Genomic DNA, 19,676 nt, shown 5'->3' with positions numbered 1-19,676 from the left:
GATATACATTTTTTTTCATACTAAAATTAGTAGTTTTTGTCGTGTCCTACGTACTTAGATAACAATAATACTATGATCACCCTAAATTACGAGACATTTGACAAATTAAATGTATTAAATACAAAATAATTGGATTAATTAAAATATACACATTATCACGCAAACGTTACACACCTACATAGAATTAAACAAAGAGACAAATTAATAATTATTAGGATAACACACAAAATATCACATAACATTATTCAATAAGGAGAAATTGTATTGATTAAACACACCCGTGAGATAAATTAAATAAATTCTATTTAATTGGTTCACATAATCATTTTATGGAAAATTGAAATAAAATAATTAATCAAAACAATAGTGACCACATCCTGGATCTCTGCGTCAATAATTGTGGGCTGGTCTGGAGATGGCGCACACACATTCATAATCAATAAGAAAATATCATATTTTTATAATCATTTTCATATACATACACACACTTGGGATTTACACACACTTACATATAGCAAATATAAAAGGTACAAGGGCAAATCAGACGAGTTTTGGCTATGCGACACTGAGTCTGGATTTAGAAATATTTTGAACTAATTTTATAAAGTATAATTGTTAGGACTTAGAATAATTTCTATAGTTTAAATATTTGGACTTAGAATATTTACAACTAACTTAAATTGATTGTACTTAGGATAATTTTTAACAGTTTAATAAACTAACTTATCTTAAAGAGTATTAATTATTTTTTCACTACATCTACATCCAAGCATTGACTAGACATTAGTACTGAAATTAACTGATCAAACAGTTGGTACGCAAAATTTTATAGACATAATTTTTATACACCTATTAATTTTATAATTTTATAAAGCAATTGACAATTTGTGAAATAGCTAAAAAAATTTATCGTTCTACGAGCGTAGCGAGCAGCTTTGTAAAGCATGTTTTGTCAAAAGGGCCCATAAAAAATTTCAGGCCCGGAGCCCAATAGGTGCTTTATCCGGTCTTGGATATGCATGATTGATTCACGATGGACCTCAAATAACTTCGACACTTATAATGTTATTATTATTTCCTAAATAATTTTTTAGTATTTATATGTTAAATTAACATGAAGACGTATTTTCAAACTATATCTCGAATATCGAATCAAACAGATATATCTATATAGGTTATCCCGTCCAAAAAGCGAAATCGGCGTGAACAGGTTCAAATAGTTGATTGTGTGTTTATATACAATCGCCTCGGTGCGTGCATGGAAATTATTTTCAGTGGAGGGGGTTCAATATTTTTACGACCACGTATTTCAAATGTATTGATTTCACAAGATAATTCTTTTGGTTTTAATTAATTTTATATTACTAGATATATTGACAATGGATCACATAAATAAATTTCAGTATGGTTTGAACATTCAAACTCCCCTTCCTGAGTACGCCACTGAACCACCTTATAACATGCAGTCATTGAACTGTAATTTGACCAAAGTTCAAAGTTTAACAATCTTATGTATGAATTAAAATAAAACTCAGTTTTACTGCCTTGTATAAATATAAAAGTGTGTGTAAATTATATTATATATGACAAAGGAAAAATGGAGATACACTGATCATATAAATTATAAATTATCAAAGGCAATAAGTATATCATAAATTAGATTCAATTTTCCAATTATGTATTCTTTGTTTATGTAATAATGAGAATGTATTAGTTTCAGGTAAACGTTTTAAATTCTTTTTGTTCATAACAAATAACGTAAAATAACTTTTTACGTGTGCTCAAAGTAAAAACGCAGATATAATACGTCGGTAGAAAATTTATTCTATAATAATAAATTTTTTATTTTATAATACCTTTATTTATATTATTTAATTTACTAAATCAATTTTAGTATAATAAATAAATAGGTAAAAATAATAAAAAATAATTAAAAAAAAAAAAAAAAAAAAACAGTTTTCATTTTATTCATTTTATTCCGTGGGTATTTATGGTGTACGTAGGGACACGTTCCTTTCTAAAACGTATGTCAAGATAAAATCCTAAATAATCTGTTTATTGAAAATGAAAATTGTTTGTAATAAGTGCTTCTATATGTTAGTTATTTAGTGTATAAAATATCTAATTGAACTTGCATTATATATAATAAAAAATTGCTTTTTATTTATTCGTTTTGTAACTTTTTAGTAGAAAAGCGAAGGTGATATCAAGCGAAATTGTATTGTTAGTCCTACTATGACAGCGAGTATTTACAGTTCAACCATGTCGAGTCCTTTCGAGATGTTTGGTATTTCACCTGCGTTCCGATATTTTCGCTCGGTATCGAAAATTTGCATTTTTTCTCTGGGAGTAAAATAAACTGTACTTCACTTGTGTGATTGTTGACCCGCAGCACCGTTTTCTGCATTAGTCAACGGATTATTTGTTCTTAGTGTAATAGTGTTGGAGAAGGAAGGGGTAGTAGACTACTGACAGATGGGGTAAGATGAACAACGATTAGGCGGTAATATTTTTGATATAGCGGACGACGAATCGCGAATAATATTCGAGAAGTAAATATTTATTCTAGCCTTGTATGATAAAATGTTAAGTCGAAAAAAATATAGTAAAAAATTATCACCCTCGGTAATAATGACGTTAAATTATTTATAAAATGGTATGTTATTACGATAAACCACCGACAAGAGTAAATAATATACTCCACAACGAATTACTCACACAGACGTCGGTAATGGTAGCGGTGGTGGTTGCGGTGACTTTCTACCGTCGCAGTCGCCTCGTCCGATATTACCGTCACATCACGTCGTGTTATGCAAAATAACGTTGTAATGCATGTCTCGCGCGAAGACACGACGTGTTGGTTTTGACGAGGTGAAGCCAGAGAGAGGGGAACGATGATGAATTATTATTCGCTTTCCACCCTTTTCGTCCACCATGTCTGTACGGGGCTACCTATCGGTTTTTATTCTTTGCCTCGTGATAATGATGACGATGACGGCGACGATCAGCGGTCGATGAAGAGTACCGAATGAATAAACGACGCCTGTTGAAATCGGTCTGTGGAGGAGGGGGAAAAAGGAATAATAAATAATTTATCATCTTACGAACTTTCGAGTAGATAATTTACCACGTGCTTCACAATACTTGATACGGGAAAAATACTTATATCTTATAAAAAAAAAGGTTCTCAATGTATATATATATTCGTGTACGTTAAAAAGCTTCTCAATATAGTGACGTATTTTCTAAAAAGAGACGAAAAGTTTAAAAAGGATTCTCTTATAATATATATGTATGTTATGTGTGTGTGTGTGTGTGTGTGTGTGTGTGTGTGTGTGTGTGTGTGTGTGTGTGTGTGTGTGGGCGCGCGCGTATGTGTGTATGGTGTGTGTTTACGTTCACCAGATCCGTCGTAGTTTTCTTTTGTGCCACCACCGTCGTCTTCTCTATCACTTTTATCGAGTTATATGTTTTTTCTTTCTTTTATTAAATAATATATCTATATATATATATTAAAATTCCTTTAACGTGATGGCCACTATGGACGCATCGATCACACTATGTCTACTGTGTCTGCCATTGATATCGTCGCATACCGCATCCATCAACCAGTGTGCTAGCGAATTTGTAAGGTTTAGATTTTTACTAGGCTGTAACCTAATCTGCTTGTGATTCCTTTGCCGTAGATATTGGCAACCAATGGCTATGGTTACTGGAACTAGGCTTTACAGTCAGGGTATCACATCATCAAAGGTGTTGGCATTGATATGTACAGCAATTGTAGTAGTGAGATATTGCCACGGTATGGACCGTGAGGACGCCTCCTTATTTAATTCTTCTAAGGACAAGGTCGACAAATGGTCGGTGATCGATTGGTTTTCATTTCTTATCGGTCCACAGAATTGTGATACAATCTGTTTTGGTGATTGGTAATATTATTATATTTATTGGTAATATTGATAGTTATAAATATGAGACCTTTATTGGTTTTTACCTTATCCAAATAATAATATGTCCTTTCGACCGTATTACACGCAATACTACGTAAAATTTTGGAAATCACATTCGTTGTAATATATACAATGTGGATTTAGGACAACATACTTATTTTTATGTTTTCAAATTCTATGCAAATATCTATAATATATACGAAAATCAAAAAATATGTTCTTATGTGCATTTTTGGTTTTTCGCCTTACTTATATAAAAAAGTCGATTTTTTAATTATTAAAAACAAATTTGGATTAGCAATTCAGGTGGGATCCCAGAGTTGTGAATGTTGTGAATTAATCGGGTTTTAGCGTTAAAAATCTTAGTAGAAAACGATTGATCGAATTTATGTAATCGAACAGGGGAAACGTTGGTAGTTTCCTATAGAAATTAACTTTAAGCCAACATCCGATATCCACCCAAACATTGTTTTGGCAAAATATCCGACCGTAATTAATTTTCATCAGTGCTATGTCGACAAAAACGAATTTGTGCTTATGTTTACATTGTGACATAAATATTTTCAAATATCGAACACATTCATGTATGTAAACAATAACAATTAGAAAAATTAACATCAATATTTTTGACAGTATTCAATCATGAATAAACATGTATTCTATAAATATATATACGTTATAAAACATTCTTCAAACTGTGTTATTTTTAATTGTAAAGTTAAAGAATTTATTACATACATATTGATTTTCATATGAAAATTGCTTATGTTTTTTTCATTGTATTTGAAACTTTATTTTTGTGCATAGTGTATTAAGATCTTATATAATCTTACAATTAATAAAAATAAAAATTGCTGTTTAATTGCAAGGAAAAAAAATATATTTATTAATAACAATTACATAATGTATATCTTCATCAATATAATGATTTAATAACATGCATTTATTGTTTATAATATATTTTACTTTAAGTTTTCAATTGTAAATGAGTTGTGCGATTGTTGTTTATTTTTATTAAATATTATGTATAATTCATTATTTCTTCTAATAAATCAATGCATTTAATAGCATTTAAAAAAAATTAATTTTACTTTAATTATTAATTAGTCACTTACCCATTGGGAAATTTTAATGACACGTAATTTGCAGATAAAATGATCGTTAATTTTTTATTTGCAGTGGACATAATCGAGCAAACATAGGTTTTGTTTCAATTTAAACATGTAATGGTTGTTTTTAATATTTTAGCTTATAGCATTCTTCCCTCATTGTTCAGTAAACGACAAATACAAAAAAAATAATCTATTTCACGAGGGGTTGGTTTTTAAAGAGGACCGTTTCGTTGAATGGGGATTAATAGTGATGAAAAAACACAACATTATTACTAAATAAAATACTTTAAATGAAATAATACTAAAAAAAAAAGTAAAAAAAAATAATAATAATTAAACCTACAGATATGTTATATAGTTGAATTATTTAGTTGTAACATTATTATTATTATTTTTTTTAACGACCAAATAGCTTTAAAAATTTCTTTCATTTTTGATCTCACTTTATTGGATATTTTTTATTCTTCTTAGTATTTATTATTTCATTAGTGTATTTAATTTTTATAACAGAACTAAAACTAGAAATATAACTAGAAATAAAAACTTTGAAATTTTTTGTTCGATGCATTTAGGAATTTAATTTAGCTAAACCGTTAGAATGCTATTAATATTGCGTGGTTTAATATTTTATTTTATATTTTAAAATTATTTTATTTTTAAAAATAAATGGGAAAAGCATTTATACCATTAGCCATTTATTTATATGCATATACTTGTTTGTTACTAGATACCTATTGTTAATGCCATTTTTGCAGAACATGAAAAATAAAATTATGTTTAATATTTACTTTTATCTTTGAAATATTCTGAATGAATCGTAGAACTGTTCATAATACAATAGCAATTCTCATTATTTTCGAAAATAATCTTTCTTTGGCGAATATTTTCTGAGGTTATGATTTTTAGTTCATTCTGTAATACTAAAGCTTAGCCTTCTCTGCAATGGGATTTAATTTTTTAAATTTTTTACCTTTTAGAAGCTTTTACATACTTATGTATTTGCATCATATTTTCTTTATAATTGCAATCGAGATAATTTAAAGTATTTAGTATTATGATTTATTCTCTTGATATTTTATAAAATTTTAAATCAAGGTTAAATATAGTTCAACAAATTTTAGACAATTTTTATAACATTTTTTGAGCTTTATTATCAATTTATTTTCACTGATAATTGATTAGTTAAGAAGTAAAGTAGGTTTCGTATGATCTGATTAGATTGAATTCGGGTCAATACATTTTAAATTATAATGTTTTATCTGCTCTGAAGCCTTAATGCAAATAATATTGTTAAATTTCAAGTAACCTTTCCTCAAACTTTAAAAAAAGTAAGAATACAATGTATTAAGTTTAATCGGAGACTATGTTATAGTATCCATTTAAACTTTAATTGTATTAATTTATTAAAACTATTATCAATTTTTTATTTTTGAAGTATAGGATTATGTATGATATAATGATGTTGCCTTACACCTTTCTGATTTTTCATTTTTATTTATATATTATATGTTAATATTCTTTCCTTTGTTATTTATATTTTTATCAAACAAAACATAACATTGAACTATAACCATAATTGTATTTATTATTATTGTATATATAATTTGTATTTTCGTATTAAAAAAAAAAAAATCTTTGAATTGGACTAGCAGTTCCTCAAAAATAATGGAATAATGTATTTTTTTTTTGGAATTGTTTTGACAATAAAGTAGGTTTTTTTACTATACATTTAGTTAAGATGAAACAATTAAACATTTTTGTGGCATTATTAAATTCAAGTTCATTTTTGAGTATCGAAACCAAGCCAGCAAAACATTTTATTGGTGGGTATAGAGTTTATTAGTTATTATATATAGTATAAATATGTTTTTTAACTAACAAATTTTAAAATTTCAAACGTAATAAGCATTTAAAATCATCAAATTTTACTATAAACATTTCAGAGGAATTTAACCCCTCATTTATTGATGATAACAATAAAATCTCCTCTATCGATGATGTTATACATATTTTCTCTCAAAGTAAATTACGTTCGATTAAGTATATCGTTTAAAAGAACATGCGTTCTTCAACCTTTTATCTATCATTAAATATCAACATTTGTATAATTGATAAATCATATTTATAAAAAAAAAGCTTTTATTTCATTGATTTATTTTGTCAAAAAAGGGGCATTTGTTTTATTATAGCTTATGTTGTGATAAATAAATGTTTTTAATAGCTTTGGAAACGTTTAACAATGAGGAATTCTCTGAGGGTTGGATCAAGTATGAACCACGTACTTTGTTGGCAATAAGGTGTCAAACTTTGATAACTGTTATTACAGATGTTCGTTTTCTGTTTCGTACTGTGTTTTGTCGTAGATATATATATATGTAGGTAGCCACGTTTTTCATCTTTTTGTATTATACGATGATGGATGATATTTCACGTCATGGTGAAGGTTTGTCGGTGAGGTGAATTTCTGACACGGTGTTTCATTAGCATACCCTCCGACCTTAACCGTCAAATAAAACAAATGAGCTTGTACAAAGCGAGACTTTGTTATGTTTACATGCGAAAGAAAGAAAAAACCGTATACTTGTAAGCCGGGGAAAAAATCTAAATGTTCCGAACAAGATGTTGGGTGACGTAGTGAATGTATTGAAAATCCAAGTTCGTGTATTTTCGTTTTGATATCGGATTATACATCGTTGTATTTTTATTTATTTATTTTTTGTATGATAAAAATTTATAAAAATGAAAAAAAAGATTAAACAATACATTTTAAGAATTATTTTGTAAATATCTGCAAAAGTGCTTACACTTATACATTTTTTGATATTTTGTTAATATTGCTAAATAATATTAGTAAGTAACATGTTAAAAATCTACAAATTTTAAGCACTGACAGATGTCATCATCGCCATCATGATATTACATTGTTTCTGGCACTTTGTTTACATGTTTTGATTTTATTTAAATAGATGGCAGAGAAATGTTGGAGGTAACTTCGCGTGATGGTAAAAAAAACATTGACTCAAGTATGGTTCAGTACTATCGAGATTCTTCTTACTATTGGTTGGGCTGACAAGGGCTGACATATTCTACAGAAATCCCCGTTAAACTGGAATCTAATTAAAATTGTAATTCGAAAGGGCTGCTGCGGTTATCGACCAGAGTTTGAAAGGGTCGTTGTCATAGTAAACTCTGTTAATTACATTACTGGAATTTTTTTTTTTTTTAAAGTAGGCAGTTAGATAAAAACTAAAAATTTTTTTCATAAAATACTAAAATTACTTATTCATTGAAGTTTATATTGATGGTAATTTTTCAAGAATTTTTTATTCTCCAATAACACAAAATGAATAAATAGTAAATGCATTTTTCAACTATGGTGAGTTTTCAGACGATAAAAGCATATGCATTGTAAATATATATCACTTTTAAAATGGATACTATAATATACAGCATACTAAGTTCATACGTTGACACAATTTTCCTTTCGTTTTTAGAAAATTTGTTTTATATTAGAGATACGATTACTTTAATATTCCACACCTTATTAAGCACTGTTTGGAATTCAAACCATCATGATAACATAAAACAATTGGCCTAATCATGCTATTCATTGAAGGAATTTTAAAAAGGCATCGGGAGTATGTTTCAGAAATTTTGAACGTTGAAAAATAAACCTTTATTATAATAACTGTATGCTAAGAACGTTCAAGCGATTAGCGTAATTTCGTGAATGTTTACTTCAGTATTTCATTTTTATTAATTTTTATATTATAAATAATTGTTTTACATATTATACAACTAAACTGGTATTATTTATGGTATCAATGAAATGTATTCAAACAAATTGTAATAAACGTTTTGCAAAAAGATATAATTGCATATGATATATTCATACTGCTAAAAAATATTAGAAGTACTTGTACATTTTATGTTATCGTTTGTAATAACGAATTTTTAATAGTATTGATACGTCAATAATATAAAATTTTTAAGTAATAAACTAATATATCTAAATTACACATTTTATATTAGTGAACTATATGTATTACCTATAATAATATTTATTGTTGAAGAAATTGGTGTATAGTGTGGAAATTCAGAATGATAACCATAATAAAATAAGATTATTATTATTGGTATTATTATCATTACTATAATTATTATTTTTTTAATTTTATTATAATATTAACTAAAAATTGTAGTACAGATGGATACTACATAAATGATAATTTTAAACGTTATATGCAAGATTACTCTGAATGTTGTTTTATTTATTTTTTTATATTGTTATAGTTAAATAAACCGCCTAATCCATGCCATTAGCCTTATGAAATAATATACACTTAACAGAAATTATATTTAAAAAATTGTTGAAGTATTAAATATTTATTTTTTTAACTAATGTTCAGATTTTTTTTTCAAGCAACCATATACATTATTTTGACAATAGATTAATTGTTTTATATTTTCATCTTTGTTATTTTTCCGAGAATAATGATATAGTTTTAACTAATTATTTGTCATATCATTTTTAGATTTCATGTGACGATTTATAGCATTTAAATGTTTGTTTTACTTTTAACATTTTAAATGTATAAATATAGTTATTCGATTTATTCTAAGGTAATTTACCAATTGCACTTATATAATCTACGTGCATTTTTTTTTTCATGAATTGGTACATTTATTACTTTTTAATAACTAATTTAATAAATAAAATAATTGGTTTTCTATCATATGATGCATTTAAATATAATTATTATTTTTACATTTAATTTTCTGAAAATTGAATTAACTGTACATTAAATGTATATAAATGTTATGTACTGTTATTATTTATAGTGTAAATTTGTTTTTATGTTATATATATCCTTTTTACACCTTGTCGGTGTTTTCTTGATTTTGATAATTTCTGTCGTTTTAGTTTTTTTATCACGTTCAGTAGTGATAAAACTAGGTGCCTTATCGGTACGTTGTGTCACGTATATCTGCACAATTTGTGGCCGCGGAAATTGCGAACGCGATGTTCACGACCTAGTGAACACAGTGGTTTTTTTTTTTATTGTTGCTGTCGTGCATATAGAGTACTCCAATAAATCAATATCAGCCCAAATTAAACCTGAGCTGCGTTTTACAATGTGTGTATAACTCACGTGTCTAGAATTCCATCTTAATTTTTTGCTGTATTACATTTAAATCTTCTTGCTAACCAAAACATTTTCGCTATTCAGTCAACCAGAGAATGTTAAAAAATGAAGTTTTTTTAATAATTGTGTTTTACCAGAAATAGTAATTTGAAATGAAAATAATTAATTTAATTGTAACTTAAAAACATCGTATAATTGTTGTGATGATTTTTATAACATTGTTTGTTTTTTTCCAAGTCAAGGATAATTGAAATATACCATTTATTTTATTATGTTTTGGTGGGTTTTTGAAAGTTCTTTATTCAAATTAAACATCAGTACCAGAAAACGCATATATATATATATATTATTTATATATACATGTAAATATTTAAAGTATATTTAAAACGCAGATTTCTTATTATTAAATTACGCTGTCCCATCCAAAAAGTTATATATATATATTTTGATAATATAGGAACATATCTTTACATCCTATTAAAAAAATTGATATGTTATTTTAAAATAATAATTATTTATGTAATCGAGTATAGTAACAAAAAAATGAAAATCCGTTTAGTTAGATAAATAATTATTACATATTTTTCAATATAATTCTTATTAACTTTTCGTAGTGTATAATTTAAAACGTTTTTCATTTATTTTGAAATAATCCTACATAATCGGATCTATATTTTTTAGTATATTTAAGCCTTAAAAATACATTCGTTGTACTGGTTTGTATAAAAGTAAATTATTATTATTATTATTTTTTTTATTTAAATTTTTCAAATAATATTTTGAAATAAATTAATTTAGTATACTATATTATTATTTCTATGTTGAAAACAACTATTAATTGAAGAATAAATCGTGATTACAACTATTGCTGATAATATTAGTGATATTTGATTGTGACAAACATTGCATATTATCTACCAGATGTTACATTAATGTGTTGTATAGTACCTTAGAGTTTACGGGTAATTACTATGGTTAAATCTGCTTGAGAGAATTGGCCAATGATATTGAAGCATGAAAATATCGTAATATCATTAACGCAATCCAATTCTACGATGCAAATCTGTTTGTTTTTTTTGAAACTTAATTTTTGTATCCCTTTAAATAATTTTGCTCTTGTATAGTGTTTAAGTATAAAGTATGAGGTGGTGAGTTTGTGATTTTTAAATTATCTCAATTCATTGCAAATAGAATGAAAATTTAGAAAACATGGATAATTTCTGAACTAATAAATAAATCAAAATCAGCTAATTATGTTGAATGAAAGAAGGATTTTAATATATTGTGCTGACTGAAATTACATTTAGCTAATTATTTATTGAAAATTTATGATGAAAATGAATAATGAAAATATTTGACATTAATTAAGTGAATTATTATTTTAAAATTAAATTTAAGTGCTAATTATATTTAGTTCATCTACATTATAAGATTTAGTCTTAACTATTGGGGTATGTAAGTTTTTTCGAAGTAAAACAGTCGTTCAGTTACTGGCTGATGCTTAAAAGTATTTACACATACAAATCCACTTAGAATCGTACTCCTTTTTGAGGAGGGTACAATTGGCTTTCAAAAATAACCAACAGCCCTATTAATATAAGCTAGATATCGTATTCATTCTTATTGCATATTTTTCTGTAGGATGAATTTATTATGCTGAAAATATTGGTACAAAAGACGGTCAGAGATAAGTGTTGTGCTAAATAATGATATCAAGAACATGAAAAAATACACTCACATTGAAATAACACATTCCATAATTTATAAGTAATGCATTCCATTGAAAATTTTGAAAGGTGACTTGGTCGATAATATTTCTAAGTTAATCTTCTTTTGATAAGCTTATGTTAACCAAGTATTCACATGTATTTTCTTTTTTCAATAAACTTTAATAACATAAATATTGTATACATTTTGCTTTATGGTTGATTAATTAAAGTTGATAATTTTTATTAGAGAATTATACAATTCTTAGTTTAAGTGAGTGTACAAAATGATAATTATCTTATTATAATGGTTTTTATGTTATTGTGTGACAAAATATAACAATAAGTATTGATTTTGTATTATTCTGTGTATTTACCTATAACTTTTATAATTCATTTTAATGTGTATGTTTATAAAATTCACAGTGAGGGGTATTTTGTACCTGAAATGTTCTTATGAACTGAGTAGATTATATTAACAATCAATTGTCAAACTATAATTTTCGTTAAAAAGCAATTTGTTACAAATTTGTTACAATTTGTCACAAATTATTCAATTGTAATTTGAAATTTTCAGTCATCTTATTTTTCGACTTGCGACGTACACATCAACTCAAAATTTCAACTATATGCTTACAAATTGGTTGTTAACATTATCGTTTTTCATACTTTTTTTATATTCATTTCTAAAATTACTTAATGGTAATAAAAACTAACTATTTTAACTGACCATTTGTATTTTGTATCCAATTTACTATCGACAGAATGAATACATAAAACTTTAGAAGTTGGTGCCTTTGCCATCCCGAAAATATCTTTTTAAAATATACATTATTGTATGTCAGTTATTTTTTTGCTATATTCTGAAAAAATAAAGCTTAGAATTTAGGTTCATTGTAGCTTAATAGCATGCAGTAAATAGTGTTTATAATATTTTAAAGTATTGCATCAGAGTTGTTTTATTTTATTTAATAAAAATATTGTTTAATTTTAAAAGTTTTGGTTCGTTTTTATGAATTTTAGTTATAGATTATAATTAAATAACTCCTACTTGTATAATAATTTAATATTTTATTTAAGATATTTTTTAAATAACATTGCATTCAATATTTGATTAAAATACAATTTAAAAATAAATAAACAATTTTTGAATAATCTAGTTACTTGAAATGTATACGGGTCATATGAGTTTTCGTTTTTAAAATATGCATAATCAAAAAAGAAAATAAATAACACATCAAGAAAAGGGAACTTTTTGTTGCAAATCTCCTAGCTATCGAATCCTTCATATTAGAAAAATTACGTACTTAACTGAAATATACGATACGATGAAAAACAAGTCCACCTACAAGAATAAGCGAAGTGTGTGTGTATGTGTGTGTGCGATTTAATTTTATTGCTCTGAATGTTCTTTATGTAATACGATTTTCCAGGTCATAAAAACATCGTGAAACAATAGTTTACAATTGGTATTGCAGTTGGTATTGCTACCTAAATGTGTTATAGAGTATTGTTGTTTTGTCCATGCCCTTTTTTTTTCTCCTACATGTTTACCGGAAAATCGATCTCAAAAGAGTCTTGGTAAGATTAAGTTATTCTAAAAATACTCGAGAAGAAATTCCTTGTACACCTATCTGTGAATAACGAGTAATCTATGACAATTGCTCCGGTGATCTCATTATTGCTCAGATTAGCTTAATTGATTTAGATTGATTGTATTTAAATGGATAAATCTCACAGGTAATATTATTAAACTTGATTTGTTTATCTGTCAAGGGCTGTTGCGGATATACAATTAATACCATTTGAATCCTAAGAATGCTAATTTACATTTGTTCCGCCAACTGGACGTGTTGTTGGAATATATTGTGAAATTATAATTGTCTTCGGACTTTTTTTGGCATACATTATAATGTTTTAATAGTCTTTCCTTTAGATTTGGTTTTATTTATTTTGTTTCGTGGACTATTTCAAAAGAACTATTTAAAAAAATGAAGGAAATTATTTATTTTCTTAAAATAACAATATTGTGTTGATGATTTGTGATTATGTTGTTAGTTCTGGCTCAAACTTTAATCTAGTGCCAATTTTTTAATAACAATTATATTAATTATTCTACTTTATTACAGCGTGTCTTGTGTAGAATAATATGTTGTAGGATTGCATGCAATGTCCTTTGGCATTTCTTATTGTAGTAAGTTTTGATTTTAACTTGTCTATTTTAAATTTATGTTTTTATGGATAAGGTAATGTAAAAAATAGAAATAGTATTGGCATAGAAATGTGCATTAGACATTGATTTGGTTTTAGTATGCTTACAAGTTTGACTTTGTCCCTCGAAATAATATTAATTAATATTGCACCTGATACTACGTATAAATTTATAATATACTGAATTTTTAAAATCAACCATAAACCTTCAATTTTGTATTTAGATACATAATTTCTTTAGTAAATTAATTAAGTTCAGATGTATATAAAATAATTCATATTTAATAACAAAAAAAAAAAAAAAAGTGTTATAAAACTATATTTAATAAAGAAAAAATAACTGTTGCCACCATTTCGGAAAGAAGTTATACCTGTATAATAAATTTTAAAACAATTTATTTTAAACTAAAATAATAGGTACATAGTTAAATAATAAATTCATAATATTATACATAATATTACCATTGCAAGATAAAATACAGTTTTTTTTTTATACTGTTTAATTATATAAATTTAAAATAGTTACTCTATTTTTAAATATAATTAAATTTAAAAATAATTATATGATTATAAAAACAATAGTGAACTGTTTTCGACAAAGTTGTTAACGTTAATTTGGTAAATTGTAAAAAAAAAAAAAAAAAATAATTAAATAATTGATAATATATGTATTTAATAGATCTTATTATTTTAGACATAACTTTATGAAATTAATTTACAATAACGTATTGCTTCAAGTGGTCAAGAGTTTAATCTTTTCTTCTATCTGTTAAAATATTTTTTTATAAACTGAACGGCTTATCTACGACAACTGATTTCTTGGTGAATTATTCATATTAATAACTAAGCTAAGAGTTAAATATTCAGGAAGTGATTTTCTATGATTCCTTGGCCGAATAATTCCAATTTTTAATAAATACTGTCGTCCGCCAAAATGATTTTATTATCCATGGTATAATCACTGTTTGAGAGAACCATGAATAACATTACCTATTTAGTACTTATTTGAAGTACCTACTTTATTACATACAGAAGACTGAATGATTTGTATCATTCTTAAAACAAATAAAATTTATTTCCTACGATGAGAAATTAACAAAATATTTAATATTTTTATGATTTATTATACAAAATAATGTTTTTCTATGAAATTTATGATACATAAGTCGTCCACATTTTTCATCCTTATTTTATGCAGAAAGCTATTAAATATATGTAAAAACTTAAAAATTCGCTTTTTATTTATAAGCTTTTATGTAACTTGTAAGAATGAATTTTGATCCAAACTATACAAATAATACAAACAATAGTAACTTTGATGACCGTTGATTTTGATTATAATTTGTAAATTACTATTACAAAATAATAAAATAATGTTTGAAACAGTTGATTTTAGTAGTGTTACATACTATTTTGATGTATATTTTATGCTTAAAGATAAAACTAAAATTTAATCAAAACTGTATTCTAATATCATGCAATGTTTGTATTTAATACTAATTACAACCATCCAAAAAAATTAATTAAACAATGTGTATTCAATTTAATTTTTGATCAACTCATTTTATTGATTTTTTTCTATTGGATTGGAAATAAATATTTACATCCAAATCATTACATAAATACTAATACTGTTTGTGCCGGGTGCTACAAATAGTATGCCGCACTCCCGGACACCGACTTTTGCGTGTCGCACACCACCGACCGACTATAATGTGTATGTGTGTATGCCGGACAGCAGTGGTTGGGATTGCCGCGCAAGTACTGTCCGACTATGTGGTGTAGTGGTGTGTGAATACTTGTCTGTGTCTAACTTAAATTCTAAGACAAAAAATAAATAGGAACTAAAATTAATGAAATAAATGATACACGAAGGTGGTAACTACTCTTGCTGTGTATTAAATAATTAAATAAAATGGTAATAAACTAATAGATAAATAATTTAACAATAATAATAATAAACAGGTAAAATTCACAGCAACACGTAAATTGTATAAATAATAATAATATAAACACTGGCTATTTGAGCCTAACTAAAATACCGGTTCGGCACAACCAGTATAATTATAATACATAAAAAGGATTTGACCCTTTTGACCCAACAATAATAATAAAATAATTATGTATGAGTGCTTGGCCCTTATGGCCAAACGGAAGAAAAATATAATATAAAAATAATGTGCGGTCCTTACAACCTAACAAATATAAATATAATATTCGTGTAATTTGCAGTAATTAAAAATAAATATAAATTAGTATGCGGTCCTTATAACCAAATAGAAGAATAATAATAATAATGATACGCGGCCCTTCTGGCACAACAAAATAATAAATATACGGCCCTTTTGATCTTGCAAGTAAAATGTTTGTATGTTATATATAATATATAAAATATATGTAAAAATGTAATATAACTCACGGCTTTGTCGGTGAACTGTTGGTCAGCCGTTACCTATGCCTATAATATACTATATAATATTCACACAACAAATAAAATCACAAAGGTATAAGTTAAAGCTAATATAAATAATTTGTAACAATGAATATATATAATAATAAAGAGTAAATATGGCGATTAGCGCCCATGCAATAATATAAATGTATAAAATATAAAAAATAGTTATAACAAAAAAGAATAGCAATTCGTGTTTATAAATTAAATATTATTTTAACGGACTTTTGACTTCTCGCGACGACGTACGGTCAAAGACAAAAATTGCGGCGGCCGTGTTAAACTACGCGCGGAGTCACTCGCCGACGGCGGCAGATAACGCGCCGATACCTGTTTTGCATATTATATAATTCACAATACACAAAATATAATTGACACAAAGATAAAGGTAAAAATAACGGCCGATGCGCAATTGTTCTATGTGTGCGTGTGTGTGTCGATCGGCCGCTATGTTATGGCGGCAACAAATACCTTTATGAATAAATTAAATATTCAGTAATAATTGTATGTGAGTGTGTGATTTTTATTTGGTAGAATAATTATATTTTTTCATGATATGATTTTACATTGTTATTATTCTATATAATTTATCTTGTATAATAATAAAATAAAAATTAAACGTATACAAAATAAAAATATCACTATTATTATTTATCGTATTGTCCTTTTATAAAATTTATATGAAAACTGCGAATTACCTAATTTTTTTTGCTATAACTGTTGAAGGTTTTCATCATTTAATTAATAGGAATTATTAATTTGAAGAAAAAAAAACTATATGCTACATTATTTTTATAAAATGTTGAGTTATTTATTGAGTGCATTCAATTTGTTTTGAGATTGCTGTGTGTTGAATAAGAATTATTATTTTTTCCAATGATGGATACCACCAAGAGTTTGTGATTTTATTTGTTGGTACTTATATTACCCGCCGTAATAAATTATTTTGAATCATAAATAGCAAGGAATTATCGCGGATAATAATTTTCCATTTATGCTTAAATAGACGTTTTTGTTTGTGTTGAACTTTAAATTTAAATATTATTCTATTTCTATTAAATACTTGTACACATGGTTATGTAAAGTTAAATTCGTGGTTTGATTTTACATAAAGTGTGTGTTGTTTTAGTAGTAATGTTCACTGTTAATATATCTCAAATTATTATTAGTTAGAAAAATTTTGGTTTTGTTTCATCGATAGTTTTTCTAATGAATTTAAAATGAAGGTATGCATTTCTATAACATTTTTTTAGTTAATACGTCATATTTAAACGATTTTTTTATTTTATTTATTAATAATGATGACAACATATTTTAGTTGCTTATCGAGAATGTCCATTTTTAATTTATTTACATGTTCAACTGTCGTACGTGGTTTGTTTCTGGCGTTTATCGAATTTGCATATATATTACATGAAATATGCTTAACTCGTTACGGTTATCAAGACAAATGTAGATTTTTACGGTACCCGAAGAAAATAAATAACTGATAATTTACTTGAGATAAAAATGTATGTACGTTGCAGTTATTTTTTTTCTAATCGCGTTCCGTTTGATATAGATATATAATGTATATATTTTATGTATGTATTTTTTTTTATCCTATTCTTGGTAAAAAATATTAGATCAATAAACAAGAATTCTAAAGCGTTGACGGCACGTCGTCAATTATAATGGATATCAATTTACTGTAGCATATAGCATCGAATGGAGAAATCTATTTCTGAAAAGGTACAAAGCATACGGCCGTTGCAGATATCGTCGTCACAGGTTATTACAGACCTCCGTTATTCGTACATCATTCCCGCTGTGAATCGGACATGACGAGCGTTAACTTAATCTTCTGACCCTCTACGACAGTGTTATACTTACGGCTTAAGTGTCAATGGATTTGACCTGCACAACGTCCCTTAACTTGAGAGGGCACGTGTGCCTTTGATTCAATGTAAATGCTTTTGCGTACGATTTACACATTTTTCGGTTGATTTGTTTGTAAAAGAAAATTGGGTGACAAATTTATCGCGAAACGATTTCCCGATGTCGGTCTCAAGTTCTATTCATGTGTTTTGCGCCACATCGGGAGTAGGTTAGCAACTTGAGGATGCGAAAAAGAGTGAGAGAGGGTGAGAAAAAGCAGCCTGGTTAATTTATTTCCTGGGTTTCGGCCGACGTGACCGTGGTGGCGCCAGATGAAATTATGTATAGTGCAAGAATTACGGTGACCGTTCGCGCTCTTGCCCACCCGTTAAACTGGATCACACAGGCCTATGTAAGTCGCAGCGGTGCTTAATTATGGACGTGCCAAACGCGTTCCTATATCTGTCCTAATCTCCCTCGTGATGGGACATCCTTTTGGAGAGACCCCCTTCTTCAGCTGCTGGTGGTTGTTTTTCCCGATGATACACGCGGTCCATTGTAGTATCGGTCGAAGGGTAAAGGAATAGGCCGGAGATGTGGTACTATCCCGTTACACGGAACGTAGTTTTAATTTTTGCGTACGGATGCGCAATGAGAGGATCGCGGATGGTAAAGGAAAAACTACTTAAACCTGCAGTGCCTACTACGTCAAACGTCAACCGTGTGCGCAAATCATAATTTCGGAAGTGAATCGAATCGTAATATGTATTCACGTAAAAGATTTTTGAGAATAAGTGAGTGAGCTAGTAAGTGTATGTGTGTGTGTGTGTGTGTGTGTGTGTGTGTGTGTATGAGTAAGAGAGAGATAGATATAGAGAGGGAGACAGAAGATAATGCGATTTATCGGGTCGTGTTTGAAAATAATCGAATTAACCGCAGCCTCCACCGCTGCTATAGTTTCGCACATTTCTCACCCTCTTTCCTTCTATTTCTCCCCAATCAAAATCCCGTTTGTAACTACGCGTACGCGCTTTTCGGTTTGTAGTCGTGATGATGATGTGTGGGATCGCTAGGTTGGATTAGGTGGTGCCGCGGCGTTATTGTCATTATCGTCGACTGCTCTATCGGTTCACATCTCATGATGATGTTCGCCAACGGAATTAATATACCATCAAAGACCTTGTCGTCGTCGTCTACATATTATTTTACATACACATTTATAACTTTTTGTTGCTGCCGTG

At 27.4% G+C, this 19,676-nt stretch overlaps 2 protein-coding genes across 5 annotated transcripts in view; both read left to right on the top strand.

Annotated features, from left to right (window-relative positions):
• Positions 1-12,049, top strand: part of LOC112685836 (neurobeachin-like) — a 77,103-nt gene extending 65,054 nt beyond the window's left edge. Inside the window, exon 2 of the mRNA XM_025557862.1 lies at positions 11,851-12,049. Coding sequence (XP_025413647.1) covers positions 11,851-11,916 — 66 coding nt within the window. The 3' untranslated portion in view covers positions 11,917-12,049. The remainder of the gene's footprint in view (positions 1-11,850) is intronic.
• LOC112685831 (neurobeachin) overlaps positions 1-19,676 on the top strand; it is a 214,300-nt gene that overhangs the window by 20,843 nt on the left and 173,781 nt on the right. The window lies entirely within an intron of this gene.

Source organism: Sipha flava, unplaced genomic scaffold, assembly GCF_003268045.1.
Source record: "Sipha flava isolate LNK unplaced genomic scaffold, YSA_version1 293_pilon_pilon, whole genome shotgun sequence".
Classification (NCBI taxonomy): domain Eukaryota; kingdom Metazoa; phylum Arthropoda; class Insecta; order Hemiptera; family Aphididae; genus Sipha; species Sipha flava.
This window is presented reverse-complemented; position numbering and strand designations above follow the sequence as displayed.